The following is a 25,388-nucleotide window of genomic DNA, read 5'->3' as shown; positions in this document are numbered from 1 at the left end:
CAAACACATTTTCTGCATTGTAACGGGTTTATTTTATTGCATACTGCATAGCACTGACTATTGGTTTTATGATTAAGATCTTTGTCATATGAAATGAGCACAAAACAACAAAAGCTTCTTAACAATAGCTGGGCCAGTGATATCTGAAAAACCACAGATTAAACTACCTTGCAACAGTGCCAACTTAATTTACTAGGTTTATGTTTACATATAAAGCCACAATATGCATTAAGCAAGATTAAGCAGACACATAACAAATCATATAACCAAAAATGAGACTATTTATCCAGATTAGTACTATTATTTTTTTTTGAGAGAGAATTGGATTTGCTAAAATTCCATTGGTTTAGCAACCTTTGGCCAACTTTAACATTGTCTACTTTTAAATGTGAATTTTAGGCCATTTTTTAATATGATACATTGTCAAAAAACAGTAAATTCACACTGGAAACTACACCAATTTTAATTAAAATGAGATGACAGTTGAGATACACACTGATTTTGCACTACATTCCAGTTTATGCTTAGAAATAAAGCAACACCCAAAGCTTTTTAATTCAAAATGTATTTTAAATGTTCATATTGTCTTTATTACCTGCAGCAGGTGCATTGCGATTATATAAAGCAATGAGATGCATATATCTTCAGTTTCTAAATGGGCTTTGAACACTTAAAATTGTTAACCCAGGATTAATAAATGGCCGCATTTTATAAGGTTTATACATTAGAAATTCAGACTGCATACCTTTGGTACTACAATTTGAGGTCAACACCTCAATATGTTAATTTTTCCACATGATTTAATAGATTAGCCTAAATTAGCAATTCACATGGTACACGTTTGGCATTGACACCACAATTTGGGGTTGACACTTCTGAAGCAGGGCTTCATAACCTTCCTAACCTCCTTACAAATGTGAAACATTGCTTAACCTAGTATAGTATAGTTAACTCTGGGTTAAAAAAGATTTTAACCCAGGGTTAAGCATAGTGTGAAAAACCCAGAAGTAAATCCAGGCATAAGTGGCCCAAATTCCTTCAGTTTTTTTAACCACAAACAAGTTTAAAGTAAAACCATATCATATTGCACTGTGGGTGTGGATGCTTTGAATTAAAATGCTTTGGAAGGTATACTGGTCATTTGTTAAAACCCTCTTTCCCTCTGTGCGTCTTTACTACTACTTTTCCGCTTCATCATCTGGTATGTAGACACTGACAGTAAACGCTCCTGCCTCTGTGCCGTACTTGTTCTTCACCAGCAGGGCATATTTCCCAGAGTCGGTTGTGGAAACAGCGGAGATGGTGATGCTGGCAAACTTGCCATGCTCAAACTTCAGAGTGTAGTGCTCATCACACACCAGCGGTTTTTCGTTCTTCATCCAGCTGACCTCGGGAACCGGATCACCCCACACGTTGCCAGTAAGGTTGAGGGACTGAAAAGGGTGAGGAGGGATAAAATGTTAGACCACATTATCAATAAACTCATTAAGAAATGTGATGCACATGATTACCTTGCCCTCCTGAATGGTGACTACATCGGGCAGGCCACCTACCACACGGGCACGGTCTATAGATACACAAATCATTTAATAAACTGCAGATTCAAGAAGCTTTTTGAAATGTTATGTTTTCATGATGAAGTAAATCAATATATTTTCTCTCTAAAGAAATGAACTGCATTCCTAGCTGTCTGAAATATTTCTTTAGGTATATTTATTACGCCTATTAAACAGAATAATAATTCTGCAAGTGAAATGTTAGATTGGATTGCTTGTATAGCTTGCTTTGGTATCTGTACACAAAGACAATCACTTACTTCTCTCTGCTATGGCCGCCGCCCTGAGGAAGGAAAGAGGAAAGTTATTTAGGTCTTTAAATAGTGTCAGTGACTGCAAAGGTAATACATTCTTCTCACACTTTTCAATATCAGGAAATGCTTCACTGCACGCACTCATGGGTGGTCTATTTTAGTATTGTTGTGATTGTGACAGCTTATGCAAGAAGGTCTTCTTGACCATGGAAAAAGAGAAAGATAACACATCCTTGTCACATTAATAGAATATGATGGTTTAGTTTAAACTTACTTCAGTCTCTTGAATTCTTCAAATGCTTCCTCCCATACTATGCAGTGGAATGACAGGGAAAAATAATATAAAAGGCAGTACGAAGTATGTATTACCTAAGTATGTAAATATAAAATGTAAAAAAAAATAAAAAAAAATATAAAAACTTAAATTATAATACAAATAAATTACAGTAAACTTAAAAGTAATTTGGCTACCCTAGTGAAAAAAACCTGTACCAAAATGTATTTAAAATACATTATTTCATTCTAAGTATACTACAAATCCAATAACATTTACTGACATTTCGCTTGAGACTTACTGATATAAATATTATAATTAAACTTTATTTGGAGCATAAGGTATAATGCACATTTCTTAATATTAAGCCTAAAATGTGTTTTATTATCACTGTTAGTAAGGATAGTATGATCTCTGTATAATATAGGTTTGCAAGATATTTAAAGTGTACCTAAAGTATACTTCCAAGAGTTACACTTTAGCACAATCAACAAATATACTTAATAAGTATATCTTTAGTTGGACCTCAGCCCTATTTTCTGGATAACTAACGTGCATTAAGTACAAAATTAGTTGTTCCAATTTAGCAGACTTTAAGTATACCAATTTAGTATACTAAAAGTGCAATTGCAGGGTATTTATATTAAGTACATAGATATGTAAATGTATTTGTAGTATACTTAGCATAAAATAAATGTAATGTTTTAATTTTTCACTAGGGTACATCCTCTAATGAATGCAGAAGGACTGCAAGGCCCTGTGTGTTGGAACACCTGAGCTCTTACCTTGTCCTGACAGGTCAAGAACTCTCTTGACGCTGCCTTGGCCATCGAAGATATCAATGGCATATTTGCCCTTATCCTTCTCGGTGGGCTCGTTAATTTTGAGCCACAGCTGTTCTCCGGTGACTCCACACTGCACTCTGTCTGAGTGGGAGATCTTTGATTCTCTGGTACCAGTTAGAAACAAAGGGGAAAACATACAAGGTCATTGGCCATAGTTTCATGTGGTTATATGGTACAGTGAGCAAACAAATTGACAAAACTTTGGACTGGACTGGTTTTTGGAAGAAATTATGTTCTTTTAAGTTTAATGTGACACTGAAGTCACATTAAAAATAAACACAGACACTAGTAGATAGAGAAGGCGGGCAGTAAGCCTACTTGTGAAGCCAGCCAACACGGAGATCTTCAATATAGTGCACAACAAATGAGTAGAGAATGATTCCATGTTCAGTGCTCATAATCTTGACCTCAGTAGAAGAGTTGGCTACAAGAACAGAGAAACAAATGCATGAAAATTACATGACATTCATTGATTCATTGATCTCAATCCAAGTGCTTGAGAGCACATTCGTAATGGAGAATCATGTTACTGTACATTCAATCACACTGAGTGGTGAACGATTGATGGCAGAACACTTACCAATAACTCTAAACACTTCGTTCAGCACTGCTTGATAACCTGTTGAGAAAAAATCAGATCACAAATCACAAAAAAAATTAAATATACATTTACTGATTATGACAAACAAGATGCAAAGAATAAACAATGATATATTAAATTTGCTATATTTTCTAAGGGGTTCTCAGAAGCGGAAGTTGGGTAAACTTCTATAGTGGTGAATGGGAGATGACAGTAAATATAATTTTTGAATTTCCATTTGCTTTAATAGCAGAAGACAAAATCAGTTACAGACCTTCCATGACTTTCCAAAAGAGGGAAAAACTATAGAGAGATTGCTTATGTTGGTCAGAAGAAAGAATGATGATCACTCCCTCAGCCATTGTATTTGAATCACCCTTGTAACAGTGTATATATTATGTGTATATTATATATATATATATATATATATATATATATATATATATATATATATATATATCCCATTTTGTTGCAGTGCTGGACTAATGAAATTCTGTTGTGTGTCTGTGCTGAATTTCTTTGAATTGCAAATGAGTGAATTCCACTTCCTGTCATTCCAATTCAAATTCTAATTTAACATCCTGTGTGATGTGGCCAGTTCGATGCAAATTCCATCTCATGGACTGAAAGGGAGCCAATCCTTAAATTCAGAATTTTTATCAACCCTGGTGACAAAGTAGCTCCTACCTGCATCTGTCAGGTTCAGCAAAGTTTTGTCCTTTCCTCTCTCATCCTTCAGTTTAACCTCGTACACTCCTGCATCTTTCTTTGAAATCTGTTGGGGGAATTGAGGGCACAGTCAGGCATAGATACTGGGCACTAGTTTTATCAATACAAATCAGAAGTTAAAACATATTTGAACAACATTTAAATAAACAAAACAGGAAAGACCGAAAAGCCATGCTTTTCTCCTGCGGAAGATGCTGCAGGCCAACAGAGTAAGAGAGGAAAAGACAGCACCATCACAAATAACAACACAGTGACATTGATGGGAACTTATAAATCAACGCTCCAGACTTTTGGCTTGCTTGGACTTTCTTCGGTTTCAGTTTTCTTTTTCCGTTGTGCCTTTTCACTCTTAATAACAAGCTGTGAATTAAACAAACATTGCAGTTAATGCCAGCGCCCCCTACTGGATTGGCAAGGGAGTTTGCCTCTCTTCTGCAGCATGCACTAAATCCACCCCTCTCTCAGTCCATCTGGACTGGCACCTTATTGGTAGTTGAATTCAGTCAAACTAAGATGGCTTTCAATATTTATAACTAATTAATATTGCAAAATGGAGGTCAGAATGGCACATAATGATAATTTCCATTACTTTACAAACTGCCATCCGAATCTGATTGATTTCAGGAACTGCCTTCCCTTTAAACCAAGGTTCACACACGGAAGAACCATATATTTAGGATATATGGACATAAATGTTGATAAATATAATACATAAATGAATAGGTTATGCATCCTGTCTGTTCAAAGTACAGGACATGAAAAACATGATAAAAGAATATTGAATCCAACATAGGTGCAATATGTATGGGGATAGAATTGTTGCATTTTTCCAAATAAATATATTGAGACTCACAAATAAATGTAAAGAAATTCACAAATATAAAAAATCAGATTTGCAAAAAAAAAAAGTACAAATGAGTTTCATGTCACAAACACAACTCTGCCTGGCATTCATTTCTGAATCGCTTCCTGTGCATTTGTAGATCCCCGCACGCATTTGTGGATTTTAAGTAGCTGACCAATGAATAATTGGATTCAACCTCATGATAAACATGCAAGTTTATGTAATAGGTGAAATTACTGTCACACAACAGCCAACAGCGTTTCCTACTTCTTCAGTGAAGCAGTTTTAATGACGCATACGCACAGCTCCTTGGATCTGACGATCTATAGAGCATTATAATTAGTATTTTAAACATTAACTACATGTAGTATGAATCCCTTTGTTTGTAGGGAAAATATAGGTGGGTTCTTTTTAAACGTATGGCAGGTTGCTGCATTCCAAAGAGATCATATCATGTGAAACGCCCAGCAGACAAGCGATATACATTTATTTATCGGTTTAAACACTTGAACACACAAATAATATTTCATATGAATCAGACTGAAGTAGACGGTGGGTGGAGTCCACTTATTTGTGGATTTGATTGCACGTCTTGACGTTAGAAGTGTTTCAAAATCTACAAATGCGTGCGAGGATCCAAAAATGCACAAGAAAAGATTCACAAATGAACGCCAGGCAGAGTTGTGTTTGTGAGATTTTATAGATTTTTGTGAAACCTTTTTCGTTTATTTGTGGATCTTAATCTATTTATTTGTGAATTTAATACATTTTTGTGAATTTCTTTACATTTATTTGTGAATCTCAATCTATTTATTTGGAATAGTGCAACAATTCTATCCCCATTCATATGCCATTTCATATTTACCTGGCTATTTTACTTCCATAATGTGCCATTTTAATTTTATTTATTACTATTATTGCTATAAGATTTTTTACAATGAGTAAAAAGTAGCGGAAAATAGAAGTAAGGCGGAGTAAGTTATTAAATTTGGATAAAAGATTACAAAGATGAATTTCTGGAAAAAGTATGGATGAATAATGCACAAATTAGACCAGGACCATGTATTCAGAAAGTAATTACGGTAAATTTTCATTTCATGTTGATTTTAAACATTAGCTATTACTTTTCATGAAGGGTAACTTAAATCTCCTTAAGTCTAAGAGAACAAATATTCTCCAGTACTGTGCAAATATCTCATCATTTATGAATCCGTGTGTCAGAGAGGAGAGAGGTTTAGCGTAGCAGAGTCTGTAGCATATGTACTATATAATACTGCATCTAGCAAAAATGCATTCATTATAAAAATCATATGAATGCTGGAATCCCAGCTCAAAAACAGCCCCATAATAGTCTGACCTTGCCAATGTCAAAGGTCAACACTTCATCAGATTTTCCGATCTTCTTAGCATCCTCATCATCCCCTTCAATCTCAATTCCATCCTTAAACCAGGCAATCTCAGTGGCAGGTTTGATGTTTCCAACCTGTAGCATGAAAAAGAATTTTAACAAGTATCTTTTCAACCCGAAGCACTGACATGTACCTACCTTTGAATCCTAGAGCCTTACCTTGCATTTCAGATGCACATCACATTCTGGGGTGACCTCGAAACTAAGATACTCAACGAAGTGAGGACCTGTGTGTGGGAGAATATTCTTAGAAAAATTTAAATATGATTTAATACAAAAAAGACAGTGTAAGGACAGCGTACCTTGCCTTCTGACCCACTCTGCTCTCTCAAACTCAGATTTCTTCTGAAGCTCAGCAAACTCTGTAAAACAGCATTATAAAAATAAATGATCAAAGCATGCAGAAAACAGCTTATTTTGAGTGTCGAATACTGATTAGAGGCCATTCATAAGCATTTCCCAGAGCTAGAACACAACACATTTGCTGTCACCCCACCTGTCTAGATCATTTGTATTTGGAGCTGTAAATGGTACTCTTCTGCCCCCTAAAGGACATACTCAAATAAAGCTCTATTAGGTTGGTGTTCTAGTGAGATTGGTTCATGCTAGGATTGCAGCAAAATTATATTTGATCAGGTAATGACCACAAATATATGGTGGGGCAAAAATATGGGATTCAATCTAATTAATTAATTAAATTGAATTGTTTAATAAAACAAATTTAAAAAAAAACAGAAAAGTTATGATGTGAAATTAATGAAAAATATAAAAAAATTGTTTGTATGATTGTCACCAATTTTTCACTTAAGTGGTTCTATAATAAAATATTTATTTTAATTATTATTATTATTATATTATATTATATTATATATATATATATAATACTAATATTATATATTAGTAGTAGTTATGATTTAGAAATTACAATTTATGAAATGGAAGCATTTGGTCTCAGACATTTGCCTATAGTTTGGTTTTTTTTTTTATTAGTTTGACTTTGTACAATTATGCTATAGGCAAAAAAACTAAACAAATAAAGACATGGCCTCACCTTCTCCGATAAGCACTAAGCTGGTGCGACCAGTTGCTTTGCCATCAACAAGGTTGAATGTGAATGTTCCTTCATCAGTAACCTCTAGTGAGTCCATGAACATCTCAATGATGCCAGTAGTCTTGTTAAAGTTCACGGTGTACTTCTGAAGAGTTTGACAAGCAAAAAAAATGTTCATGTATGCTGTACAAGACTGTTTGATAAATAAATCACGCTGTGAAGTCCATTTGAGCTAAAATGTTCTGATCTCTCGTACCTTTCCTTCATGGACGATATTATCATTGAAGACATACTCCACTTGGCAGTTAGAAGTGAACTTGGCAACTTCGGCCCAGAAGCGCACACGGCCCTTCTCCTGCAGCTCAATGGCCATTTCACTTTTGAAGGGAATTACTGAAGAAAATTGCTCACAATTAACCTATAACAATCTACTGAGTGTAAATGCATATAAGTATGCATACTGTAATATACACAGCATATTATATATAATAAACACACGATAATATATACACAAAATTTATATTTTATTATATATATATAATATATACAAATCTGCAGCTGGTCTACTACTAGCTAAACCACTTACTGGGGAACTGGTGGTCACGGCTGATGTCCAACAAGCGCTTAAGTCCTACAAAAAGTAAACAACATTTCATATAATCAAGCTTATGTTATGTGCTTTTCTCACTGGACCCTAAGAGAAAATTACTGAGGTGAATTATTTGTTGTGTGGAACCATTTGTTTATTGTTTATGGAAAAGAAATCTGCAGCTGCTGTACACTCCAGCTGACGCGGAGAAGCAGTGATCTCCTTATGTTCCCTTCTTAAGCATGAGCGTCACTCAAAGAAATATAATGGGATGGAATATCACCAGCTGTGACTGTGTATTAAAGGAAAGTGACTCACCTTCCTCAGTGAGCGTGTAGCTGGCAGAGACACCGTCAGTGTTGGTTACCACACAGGAGTAAATGCCCAAGTCATCCAATGACGGGTCATTAAAGATGGCTCTGGACCTACATAAAGGAAAATTAATGGATCTGTCAAAAATAATGCATAAAAAAAATGACTCGCAGATATAGTTAACCCTAATATTCTGTATATAATTAATATAATATAATATAAATACAAGGTTAAAGTTTCAGTAATATATATCTGTTGGATTCTGATTGTCAGAGAAACCTGAATGGGGTATTTGTTGTTGTTGTTTTTTATTTTTAAAAGTACAATACTTTCAATACTCAACTCAAAAAGTTTCAATACTCAACAAAACATTGTGAGTTAATAAAACTTTGCATGACTATATTAGACAATTCAGAAGTCAACATACTTGCCCCCAGCAGTCTGAATGCTAAGACGAGACGTGTCAGTGAAGGCCTCATAGTTTTTAGACCACACAAACTGGGAGTCTTCTTTAAGATCGGAGCACTCAAAGATCATAGAGATCACACCATCGTCATCCACATCCACCACAATCTCATTGGTGCCTGTGTAACCATGTGTAAAGAAATCAGAAGTGCAGGTGGAGAGAGACAGATGTTTTCCTCTATGACACAGCTGTATCCATGTCCTTGAATAAATTCTCACCAGGGCGGGTCTCAGCCAAAATTGCATCAGTTGGCTTTGATGGAACTCCAACACCTGCCAGATTCTTAGCATGGACGCGCAGCCTGTATGAAACACCCTCTTGTAGACCAGATAACTTTATTTAACAGAGAAAACTATTATGAGTGAGAAGCCCTCTGACATTTTGTTCTTTCTGTTCTTATGAATAATAACTAAATGAATCGACACAAAAAATAAAGACATAACTAAAACATAATTAAAACTAAAGCCAGTTGCAGGAAATTGGCTAGCAATTACGCCATGAGAACAGCTCTGTCTCCACAAACATGAGTTGCATAAAACAAAATGACTTAAGTTTGAGAACAAACCCAGTCGCTTTAAAGGTCCCATGACATGAAATTTTCACTTTCTGAGGTTTTTTAACATTAATATGAGTTCCCCTAGCCTATATATGGTCCCCAAGTTTCTAAAAATTTCAATCGGGTGTAAATCGAGCTTTTGCTATCTTTCTCTGCCTTTGAGAAAATGGAGGCTCATACGCGCTGATCTTGAATCTCCTCCTTATGACGTCATAAGGAGGAAATGTTACCTCCCCTTTCTCTGCTTTGCCCGCCCAGAGAATATTTTCCGCCCATGAGAAAATGCGCTAGGAAGTAGGAACGCGTGCGCGCGCGATTTTAGTTTGTCCACGAGAGATATCATGGCTTTTGAGCGAGCGAAGCATAATAATTGCTCAATAATTGGATGTACAAATGAACACCGAAGGGTCAATACAGAGCTGGGCTTGCTGAACGTCTGAAACTAAAGTCTGGATCACTCTCTTTGGCTCAGCTACACACCTCAGACAAGTAAGTCAACTAATGATATATAAGTGTGTTGCTTTACTGTTTATGGTTACCTAGATTTTACACGTAGAATGTGGCTGTAACATTAGCTATGCAGTTTATGTGTGTGAATATACACACTGTAACGCGAGTGTTGTACACGTCTTTGTTATTTGGATAACCGTTTTCCTGTTGGTTATATGGCGCGCGCGATATCCGCATTTCAAGATCGCAGAGCTTGATGTAATTGTAATAAGATAAATACAGACGTTACAGATCTCTCATGAAAAGGCAACAGTAGGTTCGCGTTAGCTACATGATAATAACTGTAAACCATCCGAATAAAGTACCGTATCCAGACATAATATTTTAAACTAACCATTCAAAAACGTCCTGCTGGAGCCGCTGAGTTGCAACTTCTTCATCCGTTGCTTCTCCATCTGGATCAGATTCTGGGTCAAACTGAAATGCTTGAAAGACTGCGTGTCTTCGTGCCATTGCTATATCCAACGTAAACATGCACGCCACGTTACCGTTGCGCAAGATGGTCAAGGCCACACCCACCCTCCACCTTGTGCCGCCTTTCTCCTCCTCATTAGTATTTAAAGCTACAGACACCGAAACGGCCTGTCTGAAGGAAGCTCATTCTGGGACTGGCTTGTAGTAGCTATAATTCTGCACCGAGGCAGAATTTTTGGAAAGAGATTTCAGATACAGTACTAAGGACCACTAAGGACTATATTAAAGCCTACAAAAAGTAGCATGTCATGGGACCTTTAAGAAATTTCACATTTAATACCTGCATGTAAGTATGTTTTGTGGATCTCTCTTGGAAACATCTCCATTTGCCATTCTCTTCCTTATAGTCCACATAATATCCAGTCACAGGACTGCGGCCATCGAATGTTGGTGGTTCCCACAGAAGCACCATGGAGTCTTTACGCACCTCCTGGACACGGAGGCCACAAGGTGGGCCTGGGTTTGTTGAAAAGTAAAATGCACACAAAGAAACACCTGTCATACATCACTTCAGGTAAAATGGACAAATAAACCTGATCATGTAATTACTGTTGACTAAATTTAGGGAGGATCTCAATCAACTCCCTAGCTTCCTAGGTCACGAATCAGTATATCGTGTACATGAATTCGGGCACTGGTAAGGACAGTAAGGACCCTGGCTCACTACACATTGTGACCCTGATCACCCTCAACAACTGTTTGTTTTTCTTTGAAGAAATAGTGTTCTCAATGTCTTAAAAAACCTGAATGTACGATTTTACATAGTGTGATTTCTAAACCTGTAAAAATAACTAATAGAATTTATTTTAGAATGAATATAATTTTTTTTTCTATTTTATCAGCTCCTTAGCCAGTAAATCGTGAACAGCTGAAAAAGTCATGAGGCCTTTAATATTGGTGTGGATAATAGGAGGCATTGAGAGTCAAAAAGGTTGAGAACCACTGTACTAGAGTAAACTAAAGTAAACTCTAAAAGCCAACTTACACTCCTATAGCTCATATAACATATTGAGCATTACGATTTTTTCTCCCAATCGTTTTTCTATGAGTGGTCTGTCTTTTCCCCATTATAATCTCTCGCATTTACTGATTTAAACAAGAATGTATGTCTATAAAAGTGTCATTGCCTAATATAAATGCTGACTGGTTTACCTGGAACAGCAACAGTCCATTCCTTGCACTCCAGGCTGACAGTGGGAATGGAGCCTTCACTAATACCAGCTTGATTGAATGCACGCACCTGGAACTGGTAGAATTTGTTTTCCTTCAGGTCTGTCACCTAAGTCAAAGAGACAGTAGGAGAGAAAGAGGAAAAACAGTTATTCACTACCATCAGTGTTGGTCTTCAATCTTCAGCATTATAAGCATTGTCATCCTAAATGTTAATTTCATCACATTTTAGAAGCAAAAATTTCAATTTTCTTTCTTAAATCCAACACTGATATCATGACCTACCTTATAAGATGTGCCAGTGACCGCCTGAAGGTTGAGTTCATGCCACTTGCTTGTGACTCCATCCTTCACTGTTCTGTAGTCCAGGTAGTAACCTCTGATGTCTGCTCCACCAGTATTAGCAGGAGCTTGCCAGCCCAGCACCATGTAGTCACGGACCCTCTCCAGAAGGGTCACACCGGTGGGAGGGTTTGGGACGGCTATAGAAGGATAAGACTTATTTTAGCCCAACAACCCATTCACCCATTGACAGTTTTACATCTTTTACCCCAACAAAGAACTAATGCACATTCTTCCCAAAAGAGCACAAGATCTGTTGTGTATCTTCATTGCAGGACATCAGCATTTCAAAGTCTGATGACATTTGAAGTTTAGCTGTTGTGTGCTCTTAAAACAAAATCATGTTACTTTATACACACATTCTGCATTTTATTTCTTTGAACAATGCAGTCAAAATAATAACTTCACAACATTTTCATTCACAACATTCAATTATTACAGACGAACATTGCTTGTGATCTTCACAAAATCAGTTAGTCTGTAAGCATGCCGCTCTCGTTATGAAAAAATATTACAGTTAGATTTAGTTTACATATTGCATTAATAAAATTAAGCCTTTTTCACATTCTCAGTATCCAACTGTAATGTGAAAAAATAGCATTTTCTAAATTGTAATGCAAAAATAAATAAGTAAAATAAGTAACCTACAGAAATAAAAAATTTATTCTGTTAATTATTTAACAAAAATATAATTTATTTCATAGATATTACTGTGTGTCCATTTTCATTACTGTAATACAGTTTTCACATTGTAATACAGTGTTCACATTACACTAATAACAAATTGGGCAAAACGTGCTTAATTATAATAAAAATAATATAAAAGTGCACATTTTAAATATAATAAATTGTATATTTTTGTATTTTTTAATTTATGACTGAGGATATTCTTTGTGAGATTCTCCCGCCTGTCCGTTACATATAATGATAACATAGATTTTTCAAAATCTGAACAGGTTTATACTTACTGTGCTAAGGACGCAAGATGACCTTCGCTCAACTTGTTCTAACACCCAACTTGCTCATGCATGGGTTTGCATCACACACCCTGCAGTTATTCACGAAACATACAGCACAGACACACCTGCATGACAACACACAAGGCACACCGTCTGATTTTCAGTCAACATGTGTTTTACATTCTGGGAAAGTGAACAAAATACCCCTATAGTCTCTTTTACATGGCTGCTTTGTTAATCTTAGTACCTGGATGTTTATGTCACGCAGGATACACTCAGGTAATGCTCCTTAAAGGAGTACTGATAGCAGGGCAGGGCATGCAGAGGCAGGACTTGCTTTAATAAGATCTTCATGCAGCATGCATTGCAGGCTTAGTTTTATGTTTTTTTAGCTTGGCAATACTAATATGCAAAGTATGAGTAGCACAGCCATTATATATAATGGTGACTTCAGGATAGCATTAAAGGCTAAGCAAGAAGATATTCCACATATAGAGTGAATATGGAGGATGATTTTGTATGGGACAAGGACAGTATGGTGCTAAGTGCTGGCACAAATCAGGGAAAGAATGAATCACAGAAATGAAATGGTTTTTTTGTGTGTGTTTCTTTCCCAAAGCTACAACAATAGACAACATGATATACATACTGAATGCATTTTAATATAAAACATTACAATAAAAAAACTTAAACTTTTGTTATTATCAAAATTATTATTAGTAGTAGTAGTAATAACTAATAATAGTAATAATTAACATGGTGTTTTTGTTTAATTTAAACCAAAGCTAAAGTTTAGCTAAATATTTCACTCTGCCTCAGAGCTCAATTAAAATGCGAAATAAAACAATTTGAATGGCTTTTCAATGTAAACATCAAAACTAAGTTTTGGAACTAAATTATATGCCATGCAACTTTGTACCCTGCTCAGTCTCTATATCCACCAAGGGGTACTTGGCCTGTTACTGGCACCAGCAATACTCACCAATGCTCGCTTGCACAATGCAGGCCTCAGATTCTGCGGTGCTTCCACTGTATCCTGCAGCGTTCACAGCCTTCACCCTAAACACGCATTTGTCCTCAGTGTTCAGCCCATGGCACACAAACCTGCACACCAGAAGAAATTCATAAGTTTCAAGACAAGTTATGACCAATGACAGAACAATAGCTTGGTATAAATATCTGCATTAGATGTTTTATTGTCATTTATTTGAAAAACCTCTCTAATTTTAATAACAATGCACATTTATAGCAATTTTCTATCTCAGAGCTCCTAGTCAGTCCCTGGTTGGCATACCTAGTGCCTTTGACTGGCTTGTTGTTGCAAGGAACCCACACACCGCTGCCATTGACGCTGACCTCAATGTAATAGCCCACCAGATTCTTAACCTCCTTAGATGCCCCCCAGCACACAACCACTGAAGTGTCAGTGTTTCTGATGGGAACAATAGGCCCTGGGACAGAGGGCAGGTCTAAAAACAAACAAAACAAGAGAACAGTGTTCATCTAATTTTAAGGCATGTCATACTTACGCTTATATTTACTGGATCATGGCAATCATGGAAAACATTTTTTTGTTCTTTTGAAATCATTATAATATGCAGATTTAGTGCTCAAGAAACATTTCTTATATTATCAGTGTTGAAAACAGTTAAGCTGCTTAATAGTTTTGTGGAAACCATAATCGTTTTTTTTCCAGGTTTATTTGATATTCAAAATAATAGCATTTATTTGAAATAGAAATCTAAATGTCTTTATTGTCACTTTTGATCAATTTAATGTGTCCTTACTAAATACAATTATTAATAAAATATTACGGACCGCAATCTTTTGAATAGTTCTTTCCTGAACTGATACTACTAGAACCGTCCAAAATTCATTGCCATGGATTGTTTCTGAAGCATTAGAATGTGTATAATATACAAGTGTACAACCTTTGAGGCACTTGCCACAGAAGTACTGAAACATACTATCTATCATGCAATCTAGAACATGTGTCACTAACCTATTTTCTTTTTTCGTGTCAAGTGCTAATACTCACCCAATCTGTCTCCCACAGTAGTCGCCCCAGTTTCCTCCGACGCCTCTCCAACTCCAGCAGAGTTGCAGCTGCGGACACGGAAGCTGTAGGATTTACCCTCAGCAAGGTCAAACAGGGCAAAACGGGGGGACTTCACTGGCATCCCAGTGTTTACCCTCTGCCATGTGTCTGTACCCACCAAACACTGGGAATAGATGTTAGTCTCAAATGTGATAAACATACAAGGGGAAATCAAATACTTTAAACTGTTTACATTCTGCCTAACCTTTTCCACATAATACATGACACCCTCGTGTCCTCTCTGGATTGGTGGTTTCCAGCTCAGGACCACGTAACTCTTAGTCGCCTCAGTGACAGCCAGGTCAGTAGGTTGACCAGGGACCACACCCACTGAAAGAGACAAGAGAAATAATGCCTCACACAATCACAGCAAATATCCTATTTTATATTCACTAGTACATTTAGACATGAATTTAAACGCAACATGAAATCAGATTTGGCCAGATGTGTTTTCTTAAAGGGGTGGTATAATGCGCTTTTCACAAGATGTAAAATAAGTCTTTGATGTCCCCAGAGTGTGTATGTCAAGTTTTAGCTCAAAATACCCCACAGATATTTTTATATAGCATGTTAAAGTTGTCACTTCTTGAGGGCGAGCAAAAACGCACCGTTGTTTGTGTCTGTCCCTTTAAATGCAAATGAGCTGCTCCCAGCACAGGGGCCGGTGTACTTTTACCTCACACAGTGAAGCACTGATATTTTAAAAACTTTTAGCCTTTTATGTTCAAACCGAAGTCAGAAATATGGAGAGACTCGAGAAGAAGTGAAAACATGTAGACAACATTTCTGAATGGTTATTCTGTGAATGTATGTAGCTTATGTGTAGTTATCTTCTAGCCACTAATTAGCATATTCTGCCTTGATAATCTATAAATCGTGTTCCGGGGGCGGGGTTTATGTCAATTTTAGGATTGGTGATGTCACTAACCCGGGAGGAATGTCGTGTAGTCCCTACCAGACGTTTGTTGTAGTCCTTAAAAAACGATTTATTTAAAAGAAAATATCTCCCTTTGCTTTGAACTGTGTCATAACTTAACAGATGTGGTTCATGCTCAAACAGCAACATTACACACTGACTAAAGTTAGAAAAGTTAAATCATATTCAATCACCCCTTTAATATATGCTCCATATTAGAGATGCACAATATGGTTATTTATTTAAATAACAACACTGTACATTTAACACTGTTAAATGTAACATAACAAATCTGTGCATTATATTTCTGTGATGCTAAAATTGACTTGTAGCATTTAATACAATTGATTTTAGTTTTCAGCATTTCGTTTTTTTCACTACTGTTCAAAATGTATGGTTATTAAGATAAAAAATATATATACTTTATTTAGCAAAGGCATATTAAATTGATCAAAAATGACATTTAGATAATTTATAACGTTACAAAACGTGTTCTTTTGAACTTTCTATTCATTAAAGAATTCTGAAAAGTATCATGGTTCACACAAAAATATTAAACAGCAATAAGAATATGTTTCTTGAGCATCAAATCCGCATTTTAGAACAATTTCTGAAGGATCATGTGACACTGAAGAAGATAATGATGCTGAAAATTCAACTTTGCCATCAAAGAAATACATTAAAGTTTAGAATATATTAAAATGGAAACAGTTATTTTAAATTGCAATAATATTTCACAATATTACAGTTTTTACAGTATTTTTGATTAAAAAAAATGCAGCCTTGGTGAGCATAAGAGACTTCTTTCAAAAAATCTGACCAACCCAAACTTTTGAACAGTAGTTTAGACAAATTGTGTGTGTAATATTTCACCCGTGGGATCTTCCTCCGTGAATTTGATCATTCCCGTCCATGGAGCCGAAGGGCCAGCTGTGAAAAGAAATAATACTCATAAGCAAAACTGACTGTCTTTGTTCTTCAGTTTTTATTCTTCGCCATTCAGTCTTTATTCTTCTACATATATCCTTCACCTCTAAGACGGGCCCGGTCTGATGGGTCCATGGCAACTACGGTGTCAGAGGCCCGGGACGGACGGCTCACACCAGCATTGTTGAGGGCTCGCACCCTAAAGGTGTAGGAGCGGCCCTCAATAAGCCCAGTGACAGGAAAACGGGCATACTTCACCGGAGTGTCATTACACTGGGTCCAATGATGAGTGCCAACCTCCAACCTGTAAAGAAATATTTAAATAAGGAGCACTGACATGGGCTTTGTGATCCCAATGCTGGTGGCATATGACTCACCTGTCAATGAAGTAGCCAATAATGGAACTGCTGCCTTCCACTGCAGGCTGCTTCCAGGTAACAACCACATAGTCTTTATTAGCATCATGACAACGCACATCAAGAGGAGCAACAGGAACACCCTCCTCCTCCACATCAGCATCTGAAACACAAATCAGCTTGATTAGCGCCCCGCTGTCATTTCTAATTATGGCAAAGTAAGATACACGACAACGCCTCCACTCTGTGAACACAGCTAGCTAATTTCAGCTCTCTCTTAACTTAGGAAGTATTTTAATGATCTTATCATAAGCTTCAAAAAGACACTTCCTAAAAACATTTGTATAATACTTCTGGAAAAAACACATCCCATTTTTGAGCCAACGACAACTCTAAAATCCACTGAAGTGGATATAATTAGATTTTTATTCATAAATAAATAAATAAATTAGACATTAACATTTTATTTCTGTTTTAATTACAATTTAAAATAATGGGTTTTTAGTTTTATCTAATTCTAAAATGTAATTTATTCCTGTGATGGCAAAACCATGATAACATTTTTTTCAGCATTCTTTGATGAACAAAGTTTAAAACAGCATTTATTTCAAATGGAAATATTTTTAGAGTTCTCTTTACGGTAAGAGATTTTTTAAATCTATTTAATGCATCCTTGCTGAATAAAAGTATATATTTTTTTTTTTTATGTTACAGGGCCCAAACTTTTGAACGATAGTGTAACTTGTTCTTCACACTGGCTGTCTTTAGTGCCATCAACCAAAGATAGAAGCAACATTCCCAGAGAGAAACCGAACACTGTAGCAACTCACTTCTTAAAGATACAGTGCACACAACTTGTGCACTGACAATAAGACATTGCCTTTCACAGTGAAATGAGACAACTTAAGATTACTCAGCACAAATGTGCAGATTGGACTCACCTCTGACAAACACATAGGCAGAGTGGGTGTTAAAGCCTGACTTGGTGTTGATACGCAGGGTGTAGAGACCCTCATCTTCTTTGTTCAGATGCACAAGAGTCAAAGTGGCTCGCTCACCACTCCAGTGCATGTGCACCCACTTAGAAGGTGACAAGACGACACCTGATTAAGAAAAGGGATCATTACAGACTGTAAACTGCACTTTAATTAATGGGTACTGCAAATAAATAACACAGAGGACGAAACTGATTGGGAGATGGTGACTTATGCTTCAGTGAATTTGCAAGTAGCTTTTTAAGATGCACAATAACTGCATGGTGCAATACGTTCATACCTACCATTTCTGTACCACACTATCTCTGGCTGGTAGCGTTTCACAGTGGGGTAGACAATGACTGTACAGCCCAAACTCATGGTTTCTCCCTCACGGCCAAAAGAAACGTCAAACTTGCCAATGATATGAGTGTTGAAGGTCACACCATATTCAGGGCTGTAACCATCTGAGCAGAATATGAATAGAAACAATTAAAAAGGTCAAAAAATGATATTATTATACATTCAAATAAAGATATTATTACAATTTATTGTAAAGGCCAAAACATTACATTTGTACTCATATAAAGGTTTATGTACTTTATATGAGTACAACTGCAAAAATAAAAAAAAGAATAAAGTTGTATGGGAAACTTACGGGGCCTTTCAACCACCTCTTCTCCTTCTTTGAATCCTTTAAAATGAAAGTGCAAATAAACTTTTGGTGCTTTTAAATGAAACTACATAACTCTATGCTGCATTGTAAACAGAACCATCTTTTTCCCTATAAATATTGAAATTGACCTTGCACATAAATGTTACATCTAACTTTATGTATTAAATAATAAAGATCCAGTCAAGACATTTCATAGCATCAGCCTGTGCAGAGGCAGTGAAAAGACGATCTAGAATAACACAAGGCATACTGAGGTGCTGTAAGAGTCTTAAAATAGAATGTCAAGAGGACAGCAGGTGTAAACCAGACCAGTTACACACTAGTGTAGGTACACACAGCACGGTTTCTTCATTCAGTATAATAATGTAGACAAAAAAATGCACTGCAGAATGACCCCTTGATTATGACCTTTATTAACTAAAAATATACTTCATTTTTTCAGGTCAATGAATAATATCGACTTATTATATGAAGCCAAGGTCTGAGCCGTCAATCCACACCAGTATGACTTTGAACACATGTAAAACACCAATTAAAAATGTGAAAAATGTTTTAAGATTTGAAATGCATTAAAAAATACTCACTTTTAATAATGACAGAAGCAAACGCAGAGCTTTCTCCCTTCACGTTGAGTGCAGAGATCCCGTACTCAGCAGTGTCGCTAAAATTACAGCTGCAACCCACAAGAATAATTATGATATAATTTCAACAATTTAACGAAATAAAAAATGATGCAGTTTGTAACAGCCGTGCCCTTATTGTTTATCTTTTTGCATCCCTCTGATATTACTAATAAATTAAATCATCCCACACATTTAGTGTAATATAATAAAGAATCCCAAAAAACTTCAACAAATTAATAAAAACTTTCTTTACTTCTTAATTTCCAGAGAATGCATGTTGTATTGGCTCTCTGCGAAGTATTTCTCAGGGTGAGCCTTAGCATCGATTAAAACATTGTTTTTGTACCTGAGAAGCAGAATTAGATGGAGGGAAACAGAACAGGGTTAAATTAAACATTGGTTTAATGACTAATGATTATATCTATCCAGAAGTGTTTCTGACCAGGCCACGCGGGGTTTGGGCCATCCAGCCACAGTGCAGTGCAGCGTCAAACTCTTCCCCTCCCACACGGTCTGGCCACGTGGTTTCACAATGAACTCTGGGGGGTGAGTCAAACTATCTGGATTCATCTTCTTTTGGAATTCTGCTTTCTCATGCATCTTGAGTAAACAAAATAGTAATTAAGACACCGGGATAAAACAATCATACAAATACTGACACTGTTAAAATAGTTCTATCAGAAAAATCTGTATGAATAACCTCTGTTACAATAATGCTCAAAATACAGTTCTGACATACAACAAGTTGCACTAACCTTTTTAACATTTAAAGGCACAATGTTTTATACAAGCATCTTGTTAAACATATAAGGTCAAACCTTCTTTCTCAGAGTCAGGCGTTCAGCAGACTCTCTCATACTGGTCTCTCTGGTCTTCTTCACAGTTTTCATCTTGAAGTCGGTCTCCCTGGAGAATAGGTTCCTCATGACGACATACCCCACACCCTCTTCCTTCACCTCCTCCTGAGTCTCCATCAGATCCTGGGTGGCCAAATGACTAATCCAGAGGATTAAGTGAATGAGCACAGTCTGGCCTAAAATTGACTACTACTGTTTGACAAATGTTAGACATAACTGTTCAAAAGAGGTACAGTTTTTATTTAGACAGCAAAGGGACCTGGGAACAACTCCTGACTTAACTTGTGTTCCACTAAAAAATTTCCACTAAAGTTTCGATGACAAGAAATTGGATAGATGATGACAGAATTTTCAGTTAATATAGTTTACTGAAACCCAAACTAAAACCGTAAAATATTTTTTTTTTACTTGAAATAAAAAAAAAATTATTTCAGCAAGTTGCCAAGATAACATTTCTTTTTTTCCATTAAGTGTAACTTGATGTACTTGATGTAACTAAAATTGAAATAAAAGAATTTAAAAGAATTAAATATTTAATGAATTAAATAAAACAATTATTAATTTTGTTTAAAATTTAATAGAATTTAATAAAAAAAAATATAAAAATGACAAAAACACCAAAGATTACTAAAACTAACTAAAATTACATATAAAAACAAAAACTAATAAAATCTATAATAGGATATATAATATAATAAGTTACATTTAAATGAGCAAATCATAAAGGCATGTCCCCTTTAGTTTGTCAAAATTAATTGATAAGATTAGATGACATTCGCAAGCAAACATTCCACATTAACTACAATAACCAAGTTATTTCAGATTACCTAATTGCACTATGCAATCACCTGCTTCTGAAGACTGGCACAACGTATCCAATAACCTCGTCTTCTGTGTCCACCGCCAGGTGTGAACGCTTTTCTTTTTTGGAGAGCGTGCTCAGTTTCTTCTCCTTCTTCCCTGAGATCTTGTGCCTAAACAACAGTTAACATCAGCAATTTCAAAAAACAAACAGTAGGATAATATGGCAAAAAACATCAAAGCCACTATTTTGTAAATGGATGAAAATACTTTATACCATTATTCCATCAAATCATTTCAGTTGTTTATTTTTCTTCATAGTTTCCTAACGCTAATGGAACAAAATGTTCAATTTTTCAGCAGGGTTAATGGAATAGGATGGAATAGAGTCAGTTGAAAGTCAATCTTAGTGTGTTAGTGTAAAGTAAATATTAGCACAGACACCCACTAAATTAAGCATTTATTTTAAAAAAAATTAAAAAGCCTGAAATAAGCAGCCCTTTAGAAAAAGCAATTAAACCAATATATACTACAGCTGGCAGAGCACATTTTTTATAGTTATACATGTTACATTGTTCCTCAAAAAAGTTTTATCTTAACTTTATTTATTTTTAATGCCCATTTTTGTTGATTGTTGGTATAAGAATGATCAAGTCCAGTTGGAAATAAACATACTTGAAACGTCATATCAGCAGGAGATAAATCGTTTGTGATCCTGACACTCATTCATAACTGCCAACAACATTATAGGCTTTGGACTGATTTATAGATAAATCATAGAGCTCTGTCTGTGATCTGAGAGACTTAACCTTTTATCTTTAACACTATTACAAAATATTTTAGGATTATAGCAGCTTCCAGTCTATCAGAATATTGTTTCATAAGAAATACAATAATACAAAGTGCTGTCATATTTTGCTAATTGTTCTCTTGAACGACTATAGGCTAAACAATACAATGGTAAATAGGAAGATTATAAGTTAATTCATCAGAAATATTTACATATAGGCCTATTACAACAATTCATAATTGCTGTCACATTCGACAAGTTTAAAAAATGAAATTAACCATATCAGAGTAAAGAGTGTTTGGTTTGTCATGCGTAAAGGAGCACAAATAACAACTATCAGAAACAGTAATAAATTGTCATAACTGGTCAAAAGAAATATGACAATATTAGAATTCAGAGAGCACCTATAGTGTTCTGCATCATTTACTCTGTATTCTGTCTAAAAGGTCACCCAAAAGTGAAAATTCAGTCATTATTTACTCCCCCTCATGTCGTTCCAAACCTGTATGACTTTCTTTCTTCCGTGGAACACAAAATAAGATATTCTGAAGATTGCTCTGACCAACCAATTGACTTTCATTGTATGGACAAATAAATTCAAAACTTTCACAAAATATATTTTTGTGTTCTACAGAATTAAGTTTTAGAATGACATGAGTGTGAGTAAATGATGACAGAATTTTAATATTTGGATGAACTATCCATTTAAAGCAGCTCAAGCAACAAAGTGTTGTACAGTTTATGTACAGTTACAGTTCAGCTAAACTACTGTGATTTCAATTTCCAGTGACCATAAATAATCCTTCAGAGACCATTAATAACTTTGGCCCATTCCCACAGAGGCTCAAATTCTTCCTGCCACAGGGTGCAGTCCTCAATGGCACATATGTTCCTCTATAACAAAAGTCTCTGACCTAAATATTTATGAACATAGTTCAAATGCTCAGAAATAAAAAAATGTTTTTTACTTCAAACACTTCTGTAATAGAACACAACAGCACCAGCACACTCAGCAAGCTTATTTCTTATAAGTGTTTTCCCATTTATGTTCGTATATGATTTAAGATATGAGTATGAACCAAACCAACTAGAGAAGACATGAATCACAACATTACAAACTAATATTAGTGTAAACACTGTGAGAATCATTCAGACACAACAGGCTCAACCAATGAAGTGAGCTCGAGGCAGCACATCTGTTTGACTGATTAACTACACATTCTGATATACACAATATACAAGTAGTTTGAGAGTGTCTGAAAAATCTGCAAGGAGTCACAGGAGTGTGCGGCTGCTGCGAAGCACTTTAAAATCAATATTCATTTCCATGGCAGCAGCAACTTCTCTGATTGGTGAAGTGATATTGAAGTTATTCAACAGGTATTTGGCTATTAAACACAACTTTTTACAAACTATAGCTGAAATTACACTGATGTTAAGCTTCTACAAAAGCATCTCTTAACATTGCTTGAAAGGTTTATATGTTATCATTAAAAATTAATTTATCTATGGAGAAAATGTCAGATTTTTGCTTCTGGAACTGTTGCGCACTATATCATCCATATAAAACCACCAATGATTATTTAGCCTACTCAGCAACTAAAAAAAGATGAAAACATCTCTGCAAATGTCATAGAAAAAGTATTTCTGTAGATGATTCGATTTTTTAGAAACTATGTTGTGATTGGCTTTAGTTGTGATTGTTTTGTTATTGCGATCACTAAGCACTGATGTCATTTGTGGTCATCACAAAGTGAAGCTGATAACAGATAATGAAAGAAAATGCATTAGCGTACTTAGTTCTTTGTAACATAACATTAGGCTCATAGTTCCCAACACAAAAACCACAAATATGTTCCTGGAGGTACTGTGCTGATCTGTTTTAAAGCAAACAAACATCATAAGGTTATAATAAAAGGGTTATGGTGTTGTTACTTCATCTGATGCACACATTTTCAAATAAGCAGCATGTAATGTGTTATAAAAGCACTGGTATCTATCTAAAAAGCAGTGCTTGTGAGGGGGTTGCTCTACAGGGACCATTCTTCAGGGCAGCATGAGCACAGGGACACTGTCCCCTATATGTCCTCTTACCCATGGCCGCCCACATGAGTAGCGTAAGACTGGCGGCTAACAGATGACAGGGAGCTTTGGTGATAGCTGCTCTCATAACGCGTCTCAAGGTCCCGTTGCTGCTGTTCCTTTTGTAGTTTTAAGGATTCTGACATCCTGAGGTGCTTTTTAGATCGTCCCAAGGACACCTTTTTCTCTCCGCTTGCAGTCTCAAGTACAATTCCCAATGAATGTTAATTCAAATGCACAAAAAACAACACCTGACTGCAAACACTTACAATTTTGATAAAGAATTTACAGTGTCAGAAAAAAAGTGATGCGTGCAACAGCTTGTCACTGGGGCATTACCCTTAAAGGGACATCTTTGTACCTTAGAGTAGTGATACGAACCCTTAAGATACTACTATGAACCTTTTAGTGGTAAATAAGGTACAAAGATGTCCCTTTAAGGGTACTGCCTCAGTGACAAGCCGTTGTACCCCTAAAGGTACAATTTTTCACATTTTTTTCTGAGAGTACATTGACTATTTGGAAATAATGTATGGGCCAACACACATATCCAATACATTTGACTATGTATCTTTGTATGCGGTTACAAAATATTAACATAAACATTCTTCTTCAAATTATAATGGCATAAATAATTAAAAGGACTTAAATAACAAAAAATATTTAACATCATAACAGCATATTCATATAAAAATTTAAATAGGCTACATGGTGCAACAAAACTCCTAGTATTTAAAGTATAATATCAGACCACAAAAGATTAGCAACTAGTTTTGTCTGTTGTGACGGCAACTAATTCATAAATCCACACTGATCTATTACACACAATTGGATGAGTTAAACATGACTTCCCTTATTGAGCCAGAGCTAGCCTCTGTTAGAAATATAAAGTCACTTACCAGGTCAAAGTTGCTTTTTCAAAAAGAAGAAGGGACAAACTCCAAAAAAAAAAGAAAAGCCAGTGAAAATCCAGGCACGGCGGCGGGTATGGGGCAGCCGACAGGACGGGACAACGCTGAACAAAAATAATGCTGCCACTCTGCAGATTGTAGCGTACAGGCACGACCTTGTATGGCCACTGGGTCTGTTAAATATAGACCCTGACCAGGCGGCAGGCAGTTTTAGCATGAACTCTGAAAACGCGCGTAATTCAATTTCTAAACACAGCAAAAGCAACGTAACATAATTTTAATGAAGAGCTACACGAGCAAGACTGTTGTAGTAGGCCTGCTCGTGCCTAACGTAATCAGCACTGTTCAGTACAGAAGCGATTGAGTGTGATGTTGCGTTTATAAACATTAAACAATAGTTTAATTTGCGCTAAAGTAGGCCTACCCCTTTTAACACATTTGGTCAGTTGTCGTGTAAA

At 35.9% G+C, this 25,388-nt stretch overlaps 1 protein-coding gene across 2 annotated transcripts; it reads right to left on the bottom strand.

Annotated features, from left to right (window-relative positions):
* Positions 1-389: 389 nt before the first annotated feature.
* myom1a (myomesin 1a (skelemin)) lies at positions 390-25,072 on the bottom strand. Of its 2 annotated transcripts, XM_082172784.1 has the most exons (38): positions 24,919-25,072; positions 24,032-24,219; positions 21,195-21,320; positions 20,308-20,485; positions 19,932-20,089; positions 19,743-19,835; positions 19,451-19,539; positions 18,849-18,884; positions 18,496-18,657; positions 18,158-18,319; positions 17,238-17,379; positions 16,965-17,164; positions 16,807-16,863; positions 15,223-15,347; positions 14,958-15,141; positions 14,214-14,388; positions 13,902-14,023; positions 11,904-12,100; positions 11,601-11,727; positions 10,729-10,904; positions 9,127-9,241; positions 8,870-9,026; positions 8,449-8,555; positions 8,128-8,172; positions 7,798-7,934; positions 7,542-7,686; positions 6,793-6,852; positions 6,650-6,717; positions 6,440-6,565; positions 4,527-4,598; positions 4,197-4,284; positions 3,510-3,548; positions 3,248-3,353; positions 2,870-3,033; positions 2,085-2,121; positions 1,817-1,839; positions 1,512-1,567; positions 390-1,433 (listed from the first exon to the last, which is right to left on the bottom strand). In XM_082172784.1, exons 2-38 carry the CDS (start codon positions 24,163-24,165, stop codon positions 1,179-1,181), a joined length of 4,443 nt encoding a protein of 1,480 aa, XP_082028910.1. In that variant the 5' UTR covers positions 24,166-24,219; positions 24,919-25,072; the 3' UTR covers positions 390-1,178. The 2 variants fall into 2 exon arrangements, with proteins under 2 accessions (XP_082028910.1, XP_082028911.1); XM_082172785.1 differs by lacking the exon at positions 4,527-4,598.
* Positions 25,073-25,388: the final 316 nt, after the last annotated feature.

This window comes from Leuciscus leuciscus (assembly GCF_965113295.1).
Source record: "Leuciscus leuciscus genome assembly, chromosome: 6".
Classification (NCBI taxonomy): domain Eukaryota; kingdom Metazoa; phylum Chordata; class Actinopteri; order Cypriniformes; family Leuciscidae; genus Leuciscus; species Leuciscus leuciscus.
This window is presented reverse-complemented; position numbering and strand designations above follow the sequence as displayed.

Bases quoted from the DNA above. Each gene is read 5' to 3' on its own strand.
- myom1a (XM_082172784.1), bottom strand. From the start codon at position 24,165: ATGTCAGAATCCTTAAAACTACAAAAGGAACAGCAGCAACGGGACCTT. The intron at 17,165-17,237 runs GTGAGTCATATG...ATTTCTTTACAG, and splicing joins ATTGGCTACTTCATTGACAG to GTTGGAGGTTGGCACTCATC. The intron at 15,142-15,222 runs GTTAGGCAGAAT...ATCTATTCCCAG, and splicing joins TCATGTATTATGTGGAAAAG to TGTTTGGTGGGTACAGACAC.